The sequence below is a fragment of the Lethenteron reissneri genome, chromosome 65 (assembly GCF_015708825.2).
Source record: "Lethenteron reissneri isolate LAM-NWPU_2019-01 chromosome 65, ASM1570882v1, whole genome shotgun sequence".
NCBI classification, from domain to species: Eukaryota; Metazoa; Chordata; class Hyperoartia; order Petromyzontiformes; family Petromyzontidae; genus Lethenteron; species Lethenteron reissneri.
The window spans coordinates 5,301,963-5,321,254 of record NC_083843.1 but is presented as its reverse complement, the minus strand read 5'-3'; the positions used below and the strand labels follow the sequence as shown (position 1 = coordinate 5,321,254).

General features: G+C 53.4%; 1 protein-coding gene across 3 annotated transcripts in view; it reads left to right on the top strand.

The window, feature by feature from the left end:
* LOC133359651 (uncharacterized) overlaps positions 1–19,033 on the top strand; it is a 49,105-nt gene extending 30,072 nt beyond the window's left edge. For 2 of the 3 annotated variants that reach the window (XM_061578125.1, XM_061578126.1), the window contains exons 11-17: positions 2,167–2,190; positions 2,476–2,589; positions 3,117–3,206; positions 12,040–12,078; positions 15,933–15,977; positions 16,561–16,587; positions 16,934–19,033. In XM_061578125.1, coding sequence (XP_061434109.1) covers positions 2,167–2,190; positions 2,476–2,589; positions 3,117–3,206; positions 12,040–12,078; positions 15,933–15,977; positions 16,561–16,587; positions 16,934–17,095 — 501 coding nt within the window. In that variant the 3' untranslated portion in view covers positions 17,096–19,033. The remainder of the gene's footprint in view (positions 1–2,166; positions 2,191–2,475; positions 2,590–3,116; positions 3,207–12,039; positions 12,079–15,932; positions 15,978–16,560; positions 16,588–16,933) is intronic. The other variant, XM_061578127.1, reaches the window with a different exon arrangement.
* Positions 19,034–19,292: the final 259 nt, after the last annotated feature.

Genomic DNA, 19,292 nt, shown 5'->3' with positions numbered 1-19,292 from the left:
TTCATCTCTTGCCTATGGAATGATGTCAATCAACTTGGCACATGCAGCGTCCTCGAATCGGAACCTCGAAAATTCGTTGTACTGTATTAAACTTTTAATTGGCAACACCTGCCGCCAATTAAAACCAGACCGAACGGCGCCGTTGCTTCCAGAAGTTGGGGTTTTTAGAGGATTCTCCCCCCTCACCACCCCCCTTTACCTCATGTAAACTCAGCCACCTCGACTCTCCACTGCACAACAGTGCTGGGCCACACCGTTATAGTCCACCCCCTTCAAACCAGCCCCCCACTCCACAAGGGTTTGTCCCGACCAGACCAGGCAGGGTGGTTGTGCATATGGCACATACCAGACATGAATCTCTTTCCCCCATGGGCCGTGGCGATTTTTAACGTTCCGCACCCATACTAGTGTAATGATTCTCGGACAACACAAACTGTATAGGGTTCTTTTACGTATTATTTAGGATGCTTCAATCAAATAACTTGGTCAGGGATGACACGCAGATAACCTGACTTGGCCAGGGATGACGCGCAGATAACTTGGGTCAGGTATGGCAAGCAAATGGCGACGACGCAGAGACATCGACAATATGAAGACTGCAACAACAGCAACGATATTAAGACAGCGACGACCTGAAGACAGCGATGATGTAAAAACAGCGACGGCGTGAAAACAGTCGACCCCGACTTCACGCCAGCCCCGAACCTCGCCTCTTCCTTTTATCCCCGGCGTGGCCCTCGCTCCGCTCCTGGCCACGCCCCCTTTCTTTAATTACCCCTAGTGACCACTAGAGCATGCACTGTCCCTGCACCCGCGCTGCCTCCACAAACACACTGCCTCCACACACGCACTGCCTCCACACACGGTACGAACAAGGACGGCTAAGTTTCTTATAATAAACTTTCCCCGTCATTATGTAGTCTGAACTAATGGAGTTGCAAATGTCACTTTCTTCTGAACACGCTTTGACGATGAAGACTGCTTGGTGGGATATTAATTCTATCAATTGGTAAAACCCCCCTTTACCTTATTTATTTCTCACACTTTAGGCACAGTCATTGGGCGACATATATATATATACACGGCTACGCATAGCTGACCCATCGACACAGCCCCATTGTCGGCATCTATCTATATAGCTGGCTGACTCAGATAGCGACGACGATGATAAGAGCCATGCAAAGGATCGGCCATGCGGCCGGACGATGAAGAAAAATAACGATGAAGACAGCGACAGCAGCCAAGACCCGGACCCAAGGACAGCCCCGAACCTTCGGTCACGTCCCCTTTATATACTTCCCAGTGTGGCCAGGCCCCGCCTCCGGCCACGCCCCCTTCTAGAACCTTCGAGCAGGTTCCGTCTGACCCCGAATTTTATCTTTAACACAGTTACGCCCCTCTTCTAGTTGGTTATTATATAAACACACCCATACTCGTGATTACCCCGCTTGGTCAACAGATGGCACCTTGTCATTACAATCGCAAGGCCCCGCGGGGCCACTGGCTGCCCCCCTGGTGGCCCTTTAAGCATGGGCCCCTGACGTGCGACCACCCCCAACAACACGCAAACAGGGACTACACCAAACCCCCCTCCCTCCCCATCACCATCAACATCGTGCTGCTTGCTTTCAAATCCCCCAATGGTTGTTCCTAAACGTGTGGCGTGGCCCCTCACTCACACTGCTGATGTATTTTCGGCAAATGTCCCACCCCACCCCCCCCCCCTGAAAAAAATAGTGAAAATACACTGGAGAGCAACGATGATACACTCACTAACTGCGCTTACTCCTAACGAGGTTTTACTGGCTTTGATCACCTGAACGTGACGTTGTACAAAAGAAGAAGCACCTAAAAAGGCCGGCATTGTGGCAAACGAGGGGGTGGGTGGTCAGCATCACGCCTGCCCGCCCCAGTGATGATCATGCTGTTGACAATGATGATGCTGCTGACGATGATGATGTTGCTGCTGACGATGATGATGATGTTGATGATGATGCTGCTGACGATGATGATGATGATGTAGATGATGCTGCTGACGATGATGATGATGTTGATGATGCTACTGACGATGATGATGATGTTGATGATGATGCTGCTGACGATGATGTTGATGATGATGCTGCTGACGATGATGTTACTAATTAGGACGATTATGTTGTTTTGCAGGTGACGACGACGACTCGACCTACAGTGAGTAGAATAATATTGTACACATACCATCAGCACCCACACACGACACGCGGGCGGAACTTTCCCCTATGAGGGTTAAGCACACTGGTAGGATGGGGTCAGCACCCCGATTCACCCCCCTCCACATCCCCACCCCCCTGCATCTCCCTCCCGCGTCTCCCCCACACATCTCTCCCCCCCCACCGTGTCTCCCCCCCCCCCCCCCGCATCTGCCCCCCCCTCCCCGCGTCTCCCCCCCCCCCCGCCCCGTGTCTCCCCCCCCCCCACGCGTCTTCCCACCCCCAGACTACCACGCAAAGCTCTGCCCTGGGAATCGGCGTGGGAGTCGGGGTGGGAGCTGGGGTTCTGCTCATCCTCGTCATCACGCTCAGCGTCTGCTACTGCAAGCGACGCAATGAGGTGAGCATTGGTAATTAAAGATCTCGTCATCACATCATCACGATCATCGTCATGATCATTGTCATCATCCGCATGATCATCATAGTCATGATCATCATCGTCATAATCATCATAGTCATCAACAGCATGATCATCATCGTCATCATCATAATCATCATCAACACCAACAAATTCTCACAGCTCATGTCACTCACTGTCTCACCAACTCACTCGCTATCCACTCACCATGTCACTCCCTCTCTATTCACTCACTCACCATGTCACTCATTCTCTCACCAACTCACACGTTATCCACTCTCTCACCAACGCACTCACAAATAAATCGCTCACTAACTCGTTAACTATTCTCTCTCAACAACATGCTCACTATTCACCATCACATTCTTACTCACTATTCCATCTTTCACTAACTCACCAACTCTTCAATCTCTCATCGACTCACTCACCAACTCACTCACCAACTCACTCCCTATTCATTCTCTCAAAAACCGATCCTCCACCTCCCCCTCCCTCCTCTCCTGCCCCAGCCCCATGCCCTACAGAAGCGTCAAAACACCTCTGCTACAGAGGATCCCTCACGATACATCCCGAGTCCAGTTGGCCGGGGCCAACTGCCGGTGAGCCTACCCATGGACACGGACAACGTGAACCCATTCATCTACTGACACGGCCATCATCAATCCACCCATCGACACGGCCATCGTGAATCCACGCACCAACACGGCCATCGTGAACCCACCCACCGACACAGCCATCGTGAACCCATCCACCGACACAGCCATCGTGAACCCATCCACCGACACGGCCATCGTGAACCCATCCACCGACACGGCAATCCTGAACCCACCTAGCGACACGGCCATTGTGAACCCACCAACAGACACGGCCATCCTGAACCCACCCACCGGCACGGCCAGCCTGAACCCACAAACTGACAGCCATCGTGAACCCACCTAGCGACACGGACATCGTGAATCCACCAACCCACGAACACAGCTATCGTGAACCCACGAACACAGCTATCATGAACCCATACACCCACCGATATGGACTAAGTGAACCCACCAACTGACACGGATATCGCAAACACACCAACAGACATGGCCATTGCGAACCCACAGTCACGTTGCCTATCCACGAGGGCTGACGGTTGGGGTGCAGAGTCGAAGTGGTGTTAGACCACTAAGATACCTGGCTGTTAGGGATGTCAGCTTTTATTTCTACATAAGATGACACCAACCACCCCAAGCAGGAGCTATAGCCTGGTAGTAGGCTACCACAAAGAAAATAAAATGAATAGAATAAACAGAAAACCACTCACAAACATCCAACCACACCTAGTGTTCCTAATGCGTTCCTGAGACTCACAGATAAACTTTAGGGGAGAAGATAATACACCTCCCTTCTCTCCCACATACAAATCTGCTTTACAGACGGCTCTGTGTTTCTCTTCGGGGGTATCCACCGCTCACCTGCTAACCCCTCGCAGTGGGCAGCTCGTGCCTCGAGCTTATCTCCTTTTCGAGCAGTGGGAGATGTCAACAGTCAGCCAAGCAGCCACCCAGGGAACCAGATGGCAACACTCTCCATGATTGGCTAGTGCCAGGCTGCAGTCCACTTGGTTCCCCGCTTCTGCCGCTCCTGTCATGCCCTTGCTCCATCCCAGAAGTCCCACCTGCCTTGGATCAATCCCCAGATCGGCCACTGGAAACAGATAATAATATTAACGTCACCTAACGTTTCCCTATAAAATATATATTCCATGGAGTGGGAGAGAGCTGTCAACTGCTACTTACAGTGAAGATCCTCTGGTCCTCACTCGTGTTGCTGCTTGAGAGGGTGGTAGCTCATCCAGCTCGTCCCACCCCCCACTGCCGACTTGAGTGCTCCTTTTATAGTGCTGCTCTCAGCCCATTGTTTAGCCCCTGAGTCAATCACGTGAGAGGTCCGACTATAAATGGTCTGAGATTCCCTCCCACTGGTTGGCCTGTTCCACTCAAAACCTGTCCCAACGCCGGTATGACCACGCTGTGGCTGCTCCTGGCTCCACACAAAGGACCGCGCCCAAGGACACGAGTTTCTCTCTCCAGCTTAATGGGTATGCCTCATGCACTATGCCACACCCACCTTCCGACACGGCTATGGTGAACCCACCCACTGGCACGGCCATTGTGAACCCACCCACCGACACGGTCATTGTGAACCCACCCTCCCACACAGCCATTGCGAACCCACCCACTGATATGATCTGTGTTCATCACATCTGCCTGATGAACTCATTCACACACTCACTGACCCACTCACTGACTCACTCACCCATTCACTTACCCACTCACTCACTCTCTCTGCCACTCACTCTCCCACTCATTTACTCACACACTCGCTTCCCCTCTCCCTGATCCACCCATTTACTCAATCCAAACCCCCCACAGCCCCCTCCCCCCCGGGAGGGGTCCCAGGGGATCCCAGGACACCCCACAGCCCTCCCTTGCCCGAGGCTAGGTATATCGTGATTGCCCCCTACAGGTAATCATTGGGTGCTAACCGGAGATGGTGCACGTCCATCCAACAACACCATTACACATGTGTAGTGGCGGTGCGCGCCGACAAGGTGGGGGCGTGGGTGTGCGCGCGCCGGGCGTGGCTACATCGAGTGTGGGGGTGTTGACGCACACTGACAGTGATGGATCACGGGGCGGCGCTGGGTGCGTGGTTGTGCACGCAGACACGATATGGGAAACAGGATCATGGGGAGAGCGCTGGGTGATTGGTCAACTTGGGTGGGGGCTCTCAGCGACGTCCGCATGGAGGACTATAAAGGGGGACGCGCGAGAGCACTCGGGGAGTTATTACCAGCTGAAGATCGAAGACGGAGTTGAAGAGATAGGGCCCTGAGACCCCTAGCCCCGCTGTCCTTGTAAGGGCCGGGACCCTGTGCGGCTCAGACGCGAGGCTGTGGGACCCGGGGCCTGGTGTCCATGTGGAACCAGGTTGTGGGACCCAGAGTCGAGGCTAATAACCCAGCCGGGTGTGTTCCAAGAAGCTACGGGGCGTGAGAGCCCGTGTGGGTATAGCTCAGGGGAACCTCGTGGGTTATGTGGCAGTTGCCACCCGTGTAACAGTTTGGTGTTAATAAAAAGGTGTGCTACCCGTCAAAGTCGTCTCCCGCCAAGTGACTACTTTACAACTGGCGTCAGAAGTAAACCTGTCTTTACAAACTATGGATACCAGGAAGACAACCGAACCCACGACCGAGATCGGGAAGACGATGACGTACCGGAGCCACAAGCATCGGGAGGCGAGGAAGATGAGATGCCGCCGATGCAGCACCGCGCGGCGATGGACGACGCTCCGCTCGCCTCCAACACCGGCCTTCAGGAAGCACACTCCCGCCTGGCGGAGTTGTTGCTCGCCGCCCCTTCGATTTTGTCCGAAATCACGGCTTCAGGAGGCGGGACGGCGACTACGAGGGTGGAGGAGGGAGTGCGGACGCAGGGATCCCGCCAGAACGCGCTTCGCGCCAAAAGTTTTGAAATTGGCGCCATTTTCGAGGGTCCACCTGCAATTGGCGGGAAGCGTGGACACCACGTGCTCGGGGACCTCCACTCCACACAGCCCGCGTCATTGGCGCGCGACGACACTCTCCACCATGCGCCTGCCGACGGAGCCGACATTTTCATTGACTACAGCGGTGCGCGGGAAAAGCATTCATCGGGGGACGACGACCAGGTCCTCCAACAGAGACTGCCCGCGCTCACGGCGTTCAAGGCGGACGGGGGCGACTGGGGGGCCTTCCAACGAAGGTTCCTCGCGCATCAGGAGATGTCGGGGTGGTCCGACACCACTGCCCTAAGCGCGCTGCCGGCGATGCTCGACAACGACGCACTTGCGGCCTTCACATCCGCCCCAAGGTCGTCCCGCTCTACGCTCCAGGCCGCGCTACATCTCATGGCTAAGGTGTTCGGACCGCCCTCGACCTGTCGCCACCAATTTTACGAACGACGTAAGGTGGATGGAGAAACTACACTCGCCTATCGCACATCGCTGCTCGCCCTGGCGGACGCCGCCTTTCCACGCATGGACAAGGAGGGGAAGGACGCCATGGTGACGGAGCAGCTGCTGGCGTTGGCTCACGGTCTGGGAGTGCCCATAAATACGGCCGACGAGATGGACATCTGCTCCTTGGGGGTGGCGACAAGTATTCACGCACACGAGGTCCTCAAGCGAAAGCGGACGGTCATCTGTGCATCGGCGGGGATCGCGACACCAGCCGCGACGGGCGCCGAGCCTCAGACTGCTACGGTTCGGGAGGAGGCCTTCACCGTCTCAAGACCGGGGGAGTGGAGATCGGGGGGTCGTTCGCCCGTACGATCCCGCAAGCTGGAGCAACCGAAACCTACGACGTCCATGGTCTTGTGTTACAACTGCGGCCTCCGGGGTCACGTCGCGTCCGGGTGCCGGGCTCCGCGTCAGCGCGCCTCGGGACCACGTCCGGACGACGACCAAGGCCCCAAGTCGTCCCAGCAAACTCCGGCAAGTCGCGGCACCCCACACGCTTGGTCCACATACACGGCACACTCGGGTCGCCGCTTCGCGGTGGGGGGACCGCGTATGGGTACCGGGGATTCGGTTCGGCGAGGGGGGTTCGTACACGGGCCGGGGGCAGTCGAATGGTCAGAGTTGGCCCACAGGATAGTGGCTGCGTCGGCCGGGTCGTCCGTAGTAACGGGGTTTATTGACGGGGTCGAGGTCCGGGTGCTGGTGGACACGGGTGCGTCGGCCACCATCATTTCGGACCTTATTTATAACATCCTTCCCATCCAATGCTGACCCCTTCTCCCGGTGGACGTACCGTTTTACGCAGCGAACGGAGGATCCTTGGGAATAATCGGACAGATTCGGGCCACTATTTGTATTGGTGATATCAAATTGGCGGGTCCCATTTTTGTGTCATCGTCTCTGGCAGTCCCTTGTTTACTGGGCACGGACTTTTTGGCTAAAATGCCCATTAAAATTCTCATTGATCAAGCCTGCATTGAACTTCCGTCGGGTCGGCGGGTTGCATTTTTAACGAGTCCTACCAAAATACGCACGGTTTGTGCAACGGTTCAGGCGCTGGCAACTCAGACTGTGCGGGTGCCCCCGGGATCGCAAATGTTGGTACCCCTGCGGTTGCGAAAACCCCTCGGGATCGACGGGGGGGACCAGGGTGTCCTGTTAGGGCCATCTAACAGAGCAGTTGGGGGCCTCGACTTAGCAGTAGCTCAGACCATGGTGCGGGCGGACAGAGATCCGTTCGTGATGGTTCTGAATACGGGGCCGCGGACGGCTGTAATTACTCAGGGCACGGTGCTGGCTCACGCGGCGCCGCTACCAGTCGACGGAGGGCTCGTTGCGCATGCCGACTCCAGCCTCGATACACACCCTCCATCGGAAGAGGGGACAGAATGGCTCGACTCGTTGTGTGTTGGGTCTAGTGACTTGTCTAGTGTGCAGTTGGGAGCGTTGAGGGGCCTGCTACTCGAATTTGCCGACATCTTTAGCAGACATAAGTACGATATTGGCTGCACGGATTTGTTGCGCCACCACATAGCGACCGGTGATGCGGCCCCCATTCGGCAAAATCCCTTCCGGCTCAGCCCGGCCGAGAAGGAACATGTGAGATCGGCTGTTAACGACATGCTGGCTGCCGACATCATTTTGCCCTCTTCCAGTCCGTGGGGGGCTCCCATTGTCCTTGTTAAGAAACAGGACGGCTCCTTGCGGTTTTGTGTGGATTTTCGCCGCCTAAATAAAATCTCTATGGCCGACGCGTATCCACTACCCAGGATGGATGAGTCGCTGGATGCCTTGGCGGGAGCACAGTATTTTTCGACGCTTGACCTGCTTTCAGGATTTTGGCAATTGCCCCTCGATGAGGAATCAAAACCTAAGACCGCTTTCCGGACACCAGGAGGCCTATTTGAATTCAATCGATTGCCCATGGGCTTACATTCCGCTCCCGCCACGTTCCAGAGGCTCATGGAATTGGTTTTGTCAGGACTCCAATGGGACACCTGTTTGATTTATCTCGATGATATCATCGTTTTCAGTCGGACTTTCGAGGAGCACCTCCAGCGGTTGAGAGGGGTGTTCCTCAGGATGCGTTCCGCTAAATTAAAATTTAAACCCGCGAAATGTCACCTGCTCCGGGAATCGGTCCGGTACTTGGGCCACATTGTTGGCCGTTCAGGGATATCCACGGACCCTGCTAAAACGCACTGTGTCAGCTCATGGCCAACGCCAACCTCAGTCACTGAAGTCCGCAGCTTCATAGGATTCGCCTCCTACTACCGCCGTTTTGTCGAACATTTTGCCACCATTGCCAGGCCCCTACACGCTTTGACGGCTAAAGGGGTAAGGTTTCACTGGGGCCCAGATGAGGAGGCCGCGTTCTGCTCCCTTAGGGACGCCTTGGTGCGAGCTCCCCCCTTGTGTTACCCCGATTTCACGCAACCGTTTCTGCTTGACACGGATGCCAGTAACACGGGTATCGGGGGAGTGCTCTCACAGGTGGTCGGGGGGGGTCGAACGGGTGGTCGCCTACGGTAGTAGAGTTCTGTCACCTGCAGAACAACGCTACTGTGTGACTCGTCGTGAATTGCTTGCGATCGTTTTCTTTATACAGCAATTCAGACCGTATCTCTACGGACGTCATTTTACTGTTCGTACGGACCATGCGGCTCTCCAATACGCAATGCGGGTGGCGCAACCCTCCGGCCAATTGTCCCGATGGCTGGAGGTCCTACAAGACTACCAGTTCACGACGATTTACCGAAAGGGATTGCGGCACTCGAATGCGGATGCCTTGTCGCGGTTGCCGCCTCGCTCGGAATGCGCGTGTCTTCTGGGATCGGCGCGGTGTAAACCCCCTGTCGCCGCTCGCGCGGGAGTTTTGCTCGCCGCCACTAATGCTCCAGAGGTCGTTTTGACCGCCGCTCCCACGGGCGGGGACTCGCTGCTCGCGTTACCTCTTATCGAGTGGGGCCGTCTCCAAATGGCCGACAGCTCCCTACTCACGCTACGGCGAAAGGCGGAGGCTCCCGAGGGGGGGGTGACGGGGGTCAGTTCGTGGGTGGTCAGACAGGGCCTCCTGATGAAGTGGGACAATATGTCCCGGCGCCATACGCTCGTTGTGCCATCTGCTTTACGGGGTAGGGTCGTTCTGGCTGCTCACGAACGCCTCATGCATTTGGGATTTCACAAAACGCTTGCCCTACTCCAACGGGACTATTATTGGCCGGGTATGGGGAGCGACGTGGAGAACATCCACAGATTGCGGCTAATCCACCGCTACAATCCATTCAGGTTTCGCGCACGAACGAATTGGTTGCGCTCGACATTTTGGGGCCCTTTCCCGCTACACCTAGGGGTAACAAATACCTGCTGGTCGGCGTAGAGTACTTCACCCGATGGCCTATGGCGTGGCCACTCGCCAACCAGTCGGCTGCGGCGGTGGCGGACGCCTTTGTCCAGGGCTACGTTTTGGACAAAGGCGCCCCAGAACGCTTGCTGACGGACCAAGGGAAGAATTTTTCGAGCGTTTTGTTGCGCGAGGTGTGTGACCTGTTGGGTACAAAAAAAGTGCGTACCTCCCCGTACCACCCGCAGACTGATGGAATGGTTGAACGTCTAAACAGAACGATTACTTCTATGCTGTGCCAACAGGTCTGCAATGATCAGGTTGATTGGGACTTACAGGTACCCAGGGTACTCGCGGCCTATCGTATGGCCCCCCATGCGGCAACGGGGTTTTCCCCATTGTTTCTCATGTATGGGCGGGAGGCTGATCCGCCTATGGATGTCCAACTGGGGATTTCCCAGCCACGTGCGAAATCCAAATTGGCCGACCACATCAAATTTAATATCGCCAAGCTGGCTGAAGCGCGAGAGGCTGCAAGGTTAAATTCAAGGTCGCGCCAGGTCGCTAACGAAAGGTTGCATGAACGGAAAGTGTATACGCACGATTGGAAAACAGGCGATAAGGCCTGGCTGCATTGTCCACATGCACCGTTGGCCACGTCCCCTAAGTTGTTGAGACCATGGAGGGGACCGGTGGAAATCGTGCGTATTGCGCGACCCCAGTGTATCCAGATTAAATGGGGAAAACGCCGTTGGTACGTACACCCCTCCCGGCTGAAACTTTTCGCGGAAACCCATGACCTCCCTGTGTGCCGTAACGACCGAGCGTGTGATGGGGCCGTCGGCTCGGGGTGGGAGGTGTCGCAGTCTGATCCTCACGTGTCTCCGCCTGACCTACTCCCAGGTGTCGCGGACCTGACGGCGGCTGACCACCGAGAGCCGGAATCCCGAGGCACGCACGGATCTACAATACCTGCCCCGTGCCTCCCTGGACTGCCGGCACCACCGGACGGTCGACCGCGTCTGGCTCCGTACGACGGACCGGCCAGGCGGACTCGTGCTAAGACTAGCCACTTTTCCTGAAGGGGGGGGGGGGGGGGCCCGAGATTGCGGCTCGGCGCCACGTTCCCCTTCTGCCCAGTACATTGCCCCGTTCAAGGGGTGGTCGGAAAATGAAGGGACGCTGCACGAGTCATTTTTGTATATACGTTTATTGTTGTCTCTCGCCGCTTGTATATATTGTTCTGTTGTTGCGGTGATATGCTCTGCTTACGGTGGGCGGAGTTCTTATTGTGTTGTTGTAATTGTTGTTGGTGTTACGGGGCACACACTAATTGTGGGGGGAAATAAAAATGTTTTTAGCAGCCGGGTCGGCTGCGAGCTATGTGGTAGGGGGTGATGTAGTGGCGGTACGCGCCGACAAGGTGGGGGCGTGGGTGTGCGCGCGCCGGGCGTGGCTACATCGAGTGTGGGGGTGTTGACGCACACTGACAGTGATGGATCACGGGGCGGCGCTGGGTGCGTGGTTGTGCACGCAGACACGATATGGGAAACAGGATCGTGGGGAGAGCGCTGGGTGATTGGTCAACTTGGGTGGGGGCTCTCAGCGACGTCCGCATGGAGGACTATAAAGGGGGACGCGCGAGAGCACTCGGGGAGTTATTACCAGCTGAAGATCGAAGACGGAGTTGAAGAGATAGGGCCCTGAGACCCCTAGCCCCGCTGTCCTTGTAAGGGCCGGGACCCTGTGCGGCTCAGAGGCGAGGCTGTGGGACCCGGGGCCTGGTGTCCATGTGGAACCAGGTTGTGGGACCCAGAGTCGAGGCTAATAACCTAGCCGGGTGTGTTCCAAGAAGCTACGGGGCGTGAGAGCCCGTGTGGGTATAGCTCAGGGGAACCTCGTGGGTTATGTGGCAGTTGCCACCCGTGTAACAGTTTGGTGTTAATAAAAAGGTGTGCTACCCGTCAAAGTCGTCTCCCGCCAAGTGACTACTTTACACATGCATCCACCCACACGGCCATTGAATCTGATCTCTGTGTTCATCACAGGTGCCTGGTAAACTGCCTGGTATGAAGGTGCAGCAGGAGGTACAATCAGCACTATCATCATCATCAACAGTGACAATCCATAATATAAGTTATTTTTTTGATCGCATAAACACAAATGTGTTGTTAAACCCGCCACCACCCGACACAGCCAATTAGTAAGGTTTGTGACATGAAGCGAATATGCCGATTCGTTAATAGTACAGCACACCGGGATGTACGTGACAACCCTTTCTAATTGTCTGTGTCTGGTAGTGTCGAGTTTAATGACACATTTATATACTTATGCGATATAAACCAAAAAAAATATATTATGGATGATCTTGGTCACCCACCCACTCAATTACCCACTATCTATCTCACACACTCACTCACCCCCTTACTCACTCCCCTCATTCACTCACACACTTACCCCCTCACTCCACAACCGCGATTTTCCACGAAGTGGTGGTGACATCACCACAGCTCATGTGCCAGGCTATGTGCACTTTAATGGCAAGTAAATCGTCGAACGCCTGCTGGCAGATCATTGGACAGACCCAGGTGCCATGGTTTACTGACAACGATGACTGGCCGATGCACCACCTGTGCCTCCTACTGTGTCAACTTGCTGCGTTTTATCCGCCCAGCGCTCTGCTTGTTGTGAGCGTCGCTCCTGTGCCTTCAGTTTTTGCTGGAGGGCAACTGCCTCCAACTGACCAGTAGTGTCCTTCATGTGCCTCCTCCACAGAGGCCGATCTTGACACCGCTGGTACCAGTCATCGATAAGTCCACTTAGCTCCACATTCTCTTGTACCACATCACCCCATCTCTTCTCTAGCCCATGCCACGCCCGTTTAGTCTATGAGGACCAACAAAAGCTGTTTAGGCATCCGGTGGCTGGGCATGCGGGCTACATGACCTAACCAATGCAGCCTTGCGATAGACCAGGTAGCTTCTACACAGCGTTACGCAGCCGATGAATAAATAATGCCACTCGCCTGATTCGAAGCGAGAACTCTGCTGTCAACCTGAGCACACTGCCCAGGTATGGGAAACGTTCCATTCTCTCCACAACTGCCCCATCACCAATTGGGAGTTGTGGGGGTGGAGTGTCTGATGGTACAAAATACCGAGGCAGGTGCTTCGTTTTGGTGAGGCTGATGCTAAGTCCCCACCTCTTACTAACACGCTCCAGGTCCAGCAGTAGCACCTCTAACTCCTTCTCTCAGTGAGCAGCAATCAACAGATCATCAGCATACATAACATACTGTATATGACCAATAGGGAGCCATCCATCGACCGCACTTGGGCATCGATCAGCCTCCCATTGTATCTGTATGAGAGAAACTCCACTGGTACATCCATGGAAATATTATAGAACTATGTGCTCTAAAAACATGATAAATAATGTAGGCGCAAGTGGACATCGCTGTCACACCCCAAGGTGAAGAGGGAATGGCTCCGACTTCCGGCCATGTAACTTAATCCGGTCCCACCCACAATCATAAAGGTCTTCAATGATTGTGAGCAGAGAGTCGGGGAGTAGGCCTATTGATAGTGTCATGGGCCTTGGCCAGGTCAATCAACCAGAGATATGGGTCCTGTTGGACATCCCTACACCTCGGATATAGCAGCCGGACAGAAAATATGGCATTTTTGCAGGACTGCCCTGGCCTGAATCCACATTGCGGCTCCCCAAGGCTCTGCTCAAAGTGCCTGCAAGGCGATGTTGAATAATCCTTGCCAGGACCTTTCCTGGCACACCGAGCATTGAGATGCCCCTGACTGTTTAGTCCCCCTTCTTAAATATGGGGACTACCAGTGCATCCTTCCAATCCTGTGGAACCCATCCAGTGGTCCAGACTGTGATTCTGATGACTGCAAACAAACACCACCTTCCCTCAGCAGTCCGCTTGGGAGATCCTCTGACTGGCGCTTTTCCTGGTCTAAGACTTTGGATCACCTTCCGTACTTCCTCAAAAGATGGCATCTCAACCAGCCACTCACAGAGAGTGGCGACTTCCTCCAATATTGGTGGCACGGCAGCCTCAGCAGGGTCATCTCCACCTTGCCCCATGATGTTTTCTAGGCTGAGGGATTTCCCCTCCCACAAGACCTCACAGATATTCTCAGCAAATCTGCACAACTGTTCCTGGGGTCAGAAATCTGATGAACTTTCTTTCCCATAAGGATGGTAATAGGTGTCCTGCTGCAAGTAACTTTTTTGATGGACATCAAGGAGTGATTTGTGATCACTGGCTACTGAGGCAGACTCCATCTCCTCAGAAAATCAGTAACCCGCGACCACCACCCATTCTTGCATTGCCGCACGGCTCTCCGAACTTCTGAGCGAAGGCTGCTATCAGCCTCATTCTCTCACAAGGGATGCTGTAGGCAGTGGGAGTGGGCCAGTCGCTTTTTCTACAGCCAGCCCGAACCCCTCCTTTGTCAGCCAAGATCTCTGGAGATGTCTGGGCCCTGTACCCAATGCAGCCATTTCAGCTGCATGAGCCAAAGTCCTGAAACTCGCCCATTTCCGCTCTGCTTCAGGAGGAGGGGGGCGATGCCAACCTCAGCTGCAAGCGATGATGAAATTCTCACTTTCAACTTTCATCGGCTAGCTGAGACCAGGCCACTATGGGTTTTAATGGGGTTCTAGATGGACACCCACCACTAGAGTGGAAGATTGGCAGGCGCATCCTACAGGTGACAACCCGATGGTAAGTGGGTCGATCAGCTCCATGGTAGGTCCTGGTGTCAAGGACATGGGCTTGCATCCACTGTTCCGTCACAATATATTCCAGCAGATGTTCTTGCTTGGACCTGGCGTGCATCCATGATGTTCTGTGGATGTGCCAATGCCGGAACAGCGGATTGGTAATTACAAGCCCATGGACTGCACATAATTATAGCAGTCTCCTACCATTGTTATTTTGCGTATTTGGACTATGCCTTCCAATCACTCCAGCCCAAGTTCCAGCATCATGACCCACTTGGGCTTTATAGTCACCCAACAGAATATATTTATCCCGAGGGACCACATTAGGTAGCAGCTGTGACAGGTCATAAAAGGCATCTCACTCATCGGCCTTGCCTGCATCCCTCCACTGATGTTCATCTCTGGTGGGGGCAGAAGCAACCACCACCATCATTCCTCATCTACCGTTGATGTGACGGTCAGCCACAGTAGCCTGGGACTTACAGCTTCCTACACTTCACTGCCATGCTCCCACGCCCCTTTAATTATTTTGTTCAGAAGAAGAGCCACTCCCTGTTGTTTAGTAGTCTTCTGCCCTGAGTGGAGGACGTCCACCCCTCATGATGACTGAAGCCAGAGCTAGTCCACAAGACCTCCTGATTGCCACATACATCCAGGGGGTACTAGTCCAGCTCCCAATAGAGGAGGGGCAGCCTCTCTTCTGCAGTGAGCATTCGAACATTGCACGTGGCCACTCGCAGAGCTTTGCTATTTCTCGAGGAATCCTGAGGGTAAGGATTCAGTCTCCTGGCTCTGCCAAATGGGGTTTGGCCAGGAGACGTCATTGACGCCTGTCCCCCGCCCCCCCCCCCCCCCAGGGCCTCCAGCACAAGCTTAGTTTGATAATTTTACGTGTTGTATAATTAAATCGAAGGCGGAGGGGGTTAGCAGCCCTGCGTACCTATCCAGAGCCCATTTGGCAGCTGTAGTGCCTACAAATGCCACGAGCAGAATAGCCGATTGGAATTGGCCTTTCCCCCCATGACATTGTTCACCACAGCGTTACCGTCCGGCACCACCGAAGAGACTTGGTTTTTTTTGCCAGACTCACTCACGCAATCATTCAACAACCCACCAACTCACTCACCCTCTCATTCACTCACACACTTTCACCCACCCACACATCCACTGAACCTGATCTCTGTGTTCACCACAGAGTGATGAACTGCCTGGTATAAAGTTTCAGCGCGAGGCGATGAAGGTACAATCAGCACCATCATCATTATCAACACCAGTGGCAATGTCACACCAGATTACTCATCCACTCACCCACTCTTTCAACCACTCACTCACCCACTCATTAAGCCACTCACTCACCCATTAGATTACCCACTCTCCCACTCACACAACCACTCATTCACTTACCCACTCATTCACTTACCCACTCACCTACTCTGTCACTCACTCAACCACTCTGCTCAGCCTCATATAAGTAACTGAAACAAAGGCGGCCGGCCATGGTGCTGGCCACCCACCCCCTCGTTTGCTGTTCCGGCCTTCTTCATAGCCATTACTCGCTAACAGGGCTTGTCCAAACAGTCTGTTAAGGCTATAAATGGGATCTTTGTCTTTGTAAGTATGTGTTTTGAACTTCTTTCGCACCGTACATAGACAACTGCGCTAATCGGAGGTGCCGGGGATGTAGGGCAACAACCTAAATACTGTACAACAAGCAGTTCTAAAGAAGATTATGTCATGTGATGATGATGGTTTATTGCTCCTTGAAACGATCGGGGAACGTTACATTTACCCACATGACTCAATCTCTCTCTTCCCCCCATCAGGATAATGCAGATGGAATCTACGAAGAGGTGAGACCCACGTAGAGACTCGCCTAAGAACCATGTCTCCCCAACATATCCGTTTCTCATTGTGCCTCCCCCTATCTCTTAACCCATCATCTCTCCTCCCCTCCTTGTATCTCTCTCATCTCATCCACCTCTCTCTCGATCTCTCCTCTCTCTATCTCGTATCTATGCATCTATCTCATCTCCTCTAACCCTCTTTGTATCTCTCTTTCATCTCCTCTACTTCTCTATATCTTCACCTCTCTCTCATCATCTCCACATATCCCTCTATCTCTCTCTCTATTACTATCTCTTTATAACTCTAATCTCCTCCCCTCCACGTCTCTCCATCTCTCTCTATCATCTCCAGCTGGACGATGAGGGAAGAGCCCAGAAGACGGAGCCTCACTACCTGAACTACAAGGCTCAGGTTCAGCACTCGGCGTCGCCCTACGAATGCCCAGACTCGCAGTTGAACAGCGCCACCACCAAGCCAGGGGTGGAGAGCCCGTACGTGGATCTTACCGTTTAGTGAGCTGTGAGGAGTGAGGAGGAGGCATGAGGAGGAGCAGGGAGGATGAGGAGTGAGAAGGGAGGAGAAGACCCACAGATTGACACAGAGACACACAGATTCGTTACAGAGACCCACAAACTCACCACACAGAGACCCACAGACTCGCCACACAGAGATCCATAGACTCATCACACAGAGACCCACAGACTCATTACAGAGACCAATAGATTCATCACACAGAGACGGATAGACTCAGAAAGAGACCCACAGACTCATCACAGAGACCCATAGACTCATCACACAGAGACCCACAATCTCACACAGACTCCCACAAAGACCCACAGACTCACACAGAACCGACTAATTTTGGTTAACTGCCAGCAGATGTCCATAGGCAATGGCTGGTTTCGCGACTTGCACTATCTAGATGTACGTTCCCGTTCCAGCCTGCGCTATGCAGTCACTCACTGGCGTCGCGTGGAATCTTATGTTTCAGGTCTTGGGGTTTAAATCTGATGTGTAACTTTGAGCTTTGTCCCCCCCCCCCCCCCCCGCACAACCCTGGGCTCGAGGGTCAAGAGGAGGAAGTATTTACTCGATCACCGAATCGCTCACTTAGTAACTCACCCACCCAGCTACCCTATCGCCCACGCACCTACCCACACACCCACTTACTCAACTACTCACCCACCATATTACCCAATCACTCACTCAACCACTCACCTACAATATTACCCACACACTCACTCATCCACTTACTCACCCACTCACCAACCTATCCACTCATCCACCCACTCACCCACCGACTTCCTCACTAAACTAAACTTAATATTTTACTAGTTAAAGCCTACTGATATATATAGTGGCTTATCACGTGGAAATGTATAGTAGCCAAATACTCTTAATTCATGTTGATTCTAAATATGGAGGGAAAAAATTGGAGCCGGAGAAAAATCCATTCAACCACATCCAGAGATACTTTAACTCAAAATATACGGCAGGCGTCAGGGTTGGAATCGAATCCAAAACCTCCTGCATAGCAGGCGAGGTAGTTAACATCTGCTAGTCACCACGGCGACCCCACTCACCCCCTCATTCAAAGGAAAAGTGTACAGAAGGCAACGTTTCAGGCAATGACCCTTCTTCATCGCACACACGGAGAGAGAGGCGAGCAGTGCCAGTGAGCCTAATGAAAACCACAGTGATTATATAATAAATGAATGCACTCACTTTCTGTCTGTTTAGCCTCAATTAATGCACTAATTTCCTATCAGTTAATCCTCAATCTATACACCCACTTCCTGCCTCCCAATGTTCAATGTATACATCCACGTCCTGCCTCTCAATGTTCAATGTATACACCCACTTCCTGTATCTCGATCCTCAAATAATACACCCACTTCCTGTCTGTTAATCAACAATGTGTACTAACTTCCTATCTCTCAATCCTCAATTCATACACCCACTTCCTGTCTGTTGATCTTCAATTCATATACTCACTTCCTGTCTATAAATCCTCAATGTATTCACCCACTTATTCTCTCAATCCTCGTGAATGGATTTGGGAATTGGCGCAGCATCACCTGCGTGCTCTGAAGAAAACCCTACCTGTCAAGAGCTGCTAGTGATGGTGGTGATGGTGATGAATATCGTGGAGGCTTCTCGACTATTATTTAAACAGCGGTAGTGGAGCCGTTAGCTCACTGCGCTACAACACCAGTGACGATTATATGAACAAGTCCTGGACCTCCCCTAGGTCGGTTTAGCCTCAAATGAGTACCTGGTATGTTGCGTAAATATCACCACTTTGGAAGCCACCAGCATAGGTGCTCGCTAACAGCACTTTCCCCAACAGCCTGTTAATGTGTTACGGGGGATATTTGTCTTTGGTGATGGTGGTGATGAATATCATGAGGCTTCTCTCCTGTCAATTAAACATATTACTGGTGATGGTGACATTGGTTGTGGTGGTAGTTGTGGTGAAGATGGTGGTGGTGATGATCTGTCGCTCCACACAAAGCTTCGGGTCTGCTCGGCCACAGTCATGCACTCTCTTCTCTATGCTTGCGAAACGTGGACCCCTCAGATGGAACATCTGTGCCGGTTAGAAACATTCAGGCTTGCCTGTCTACGATCCATCCTGGGTTTAACCTGCATGCTGTATTGTTTGAGGAGCTCACAAATCCTTGAACGATCTGAATACAGTCCCATTGGT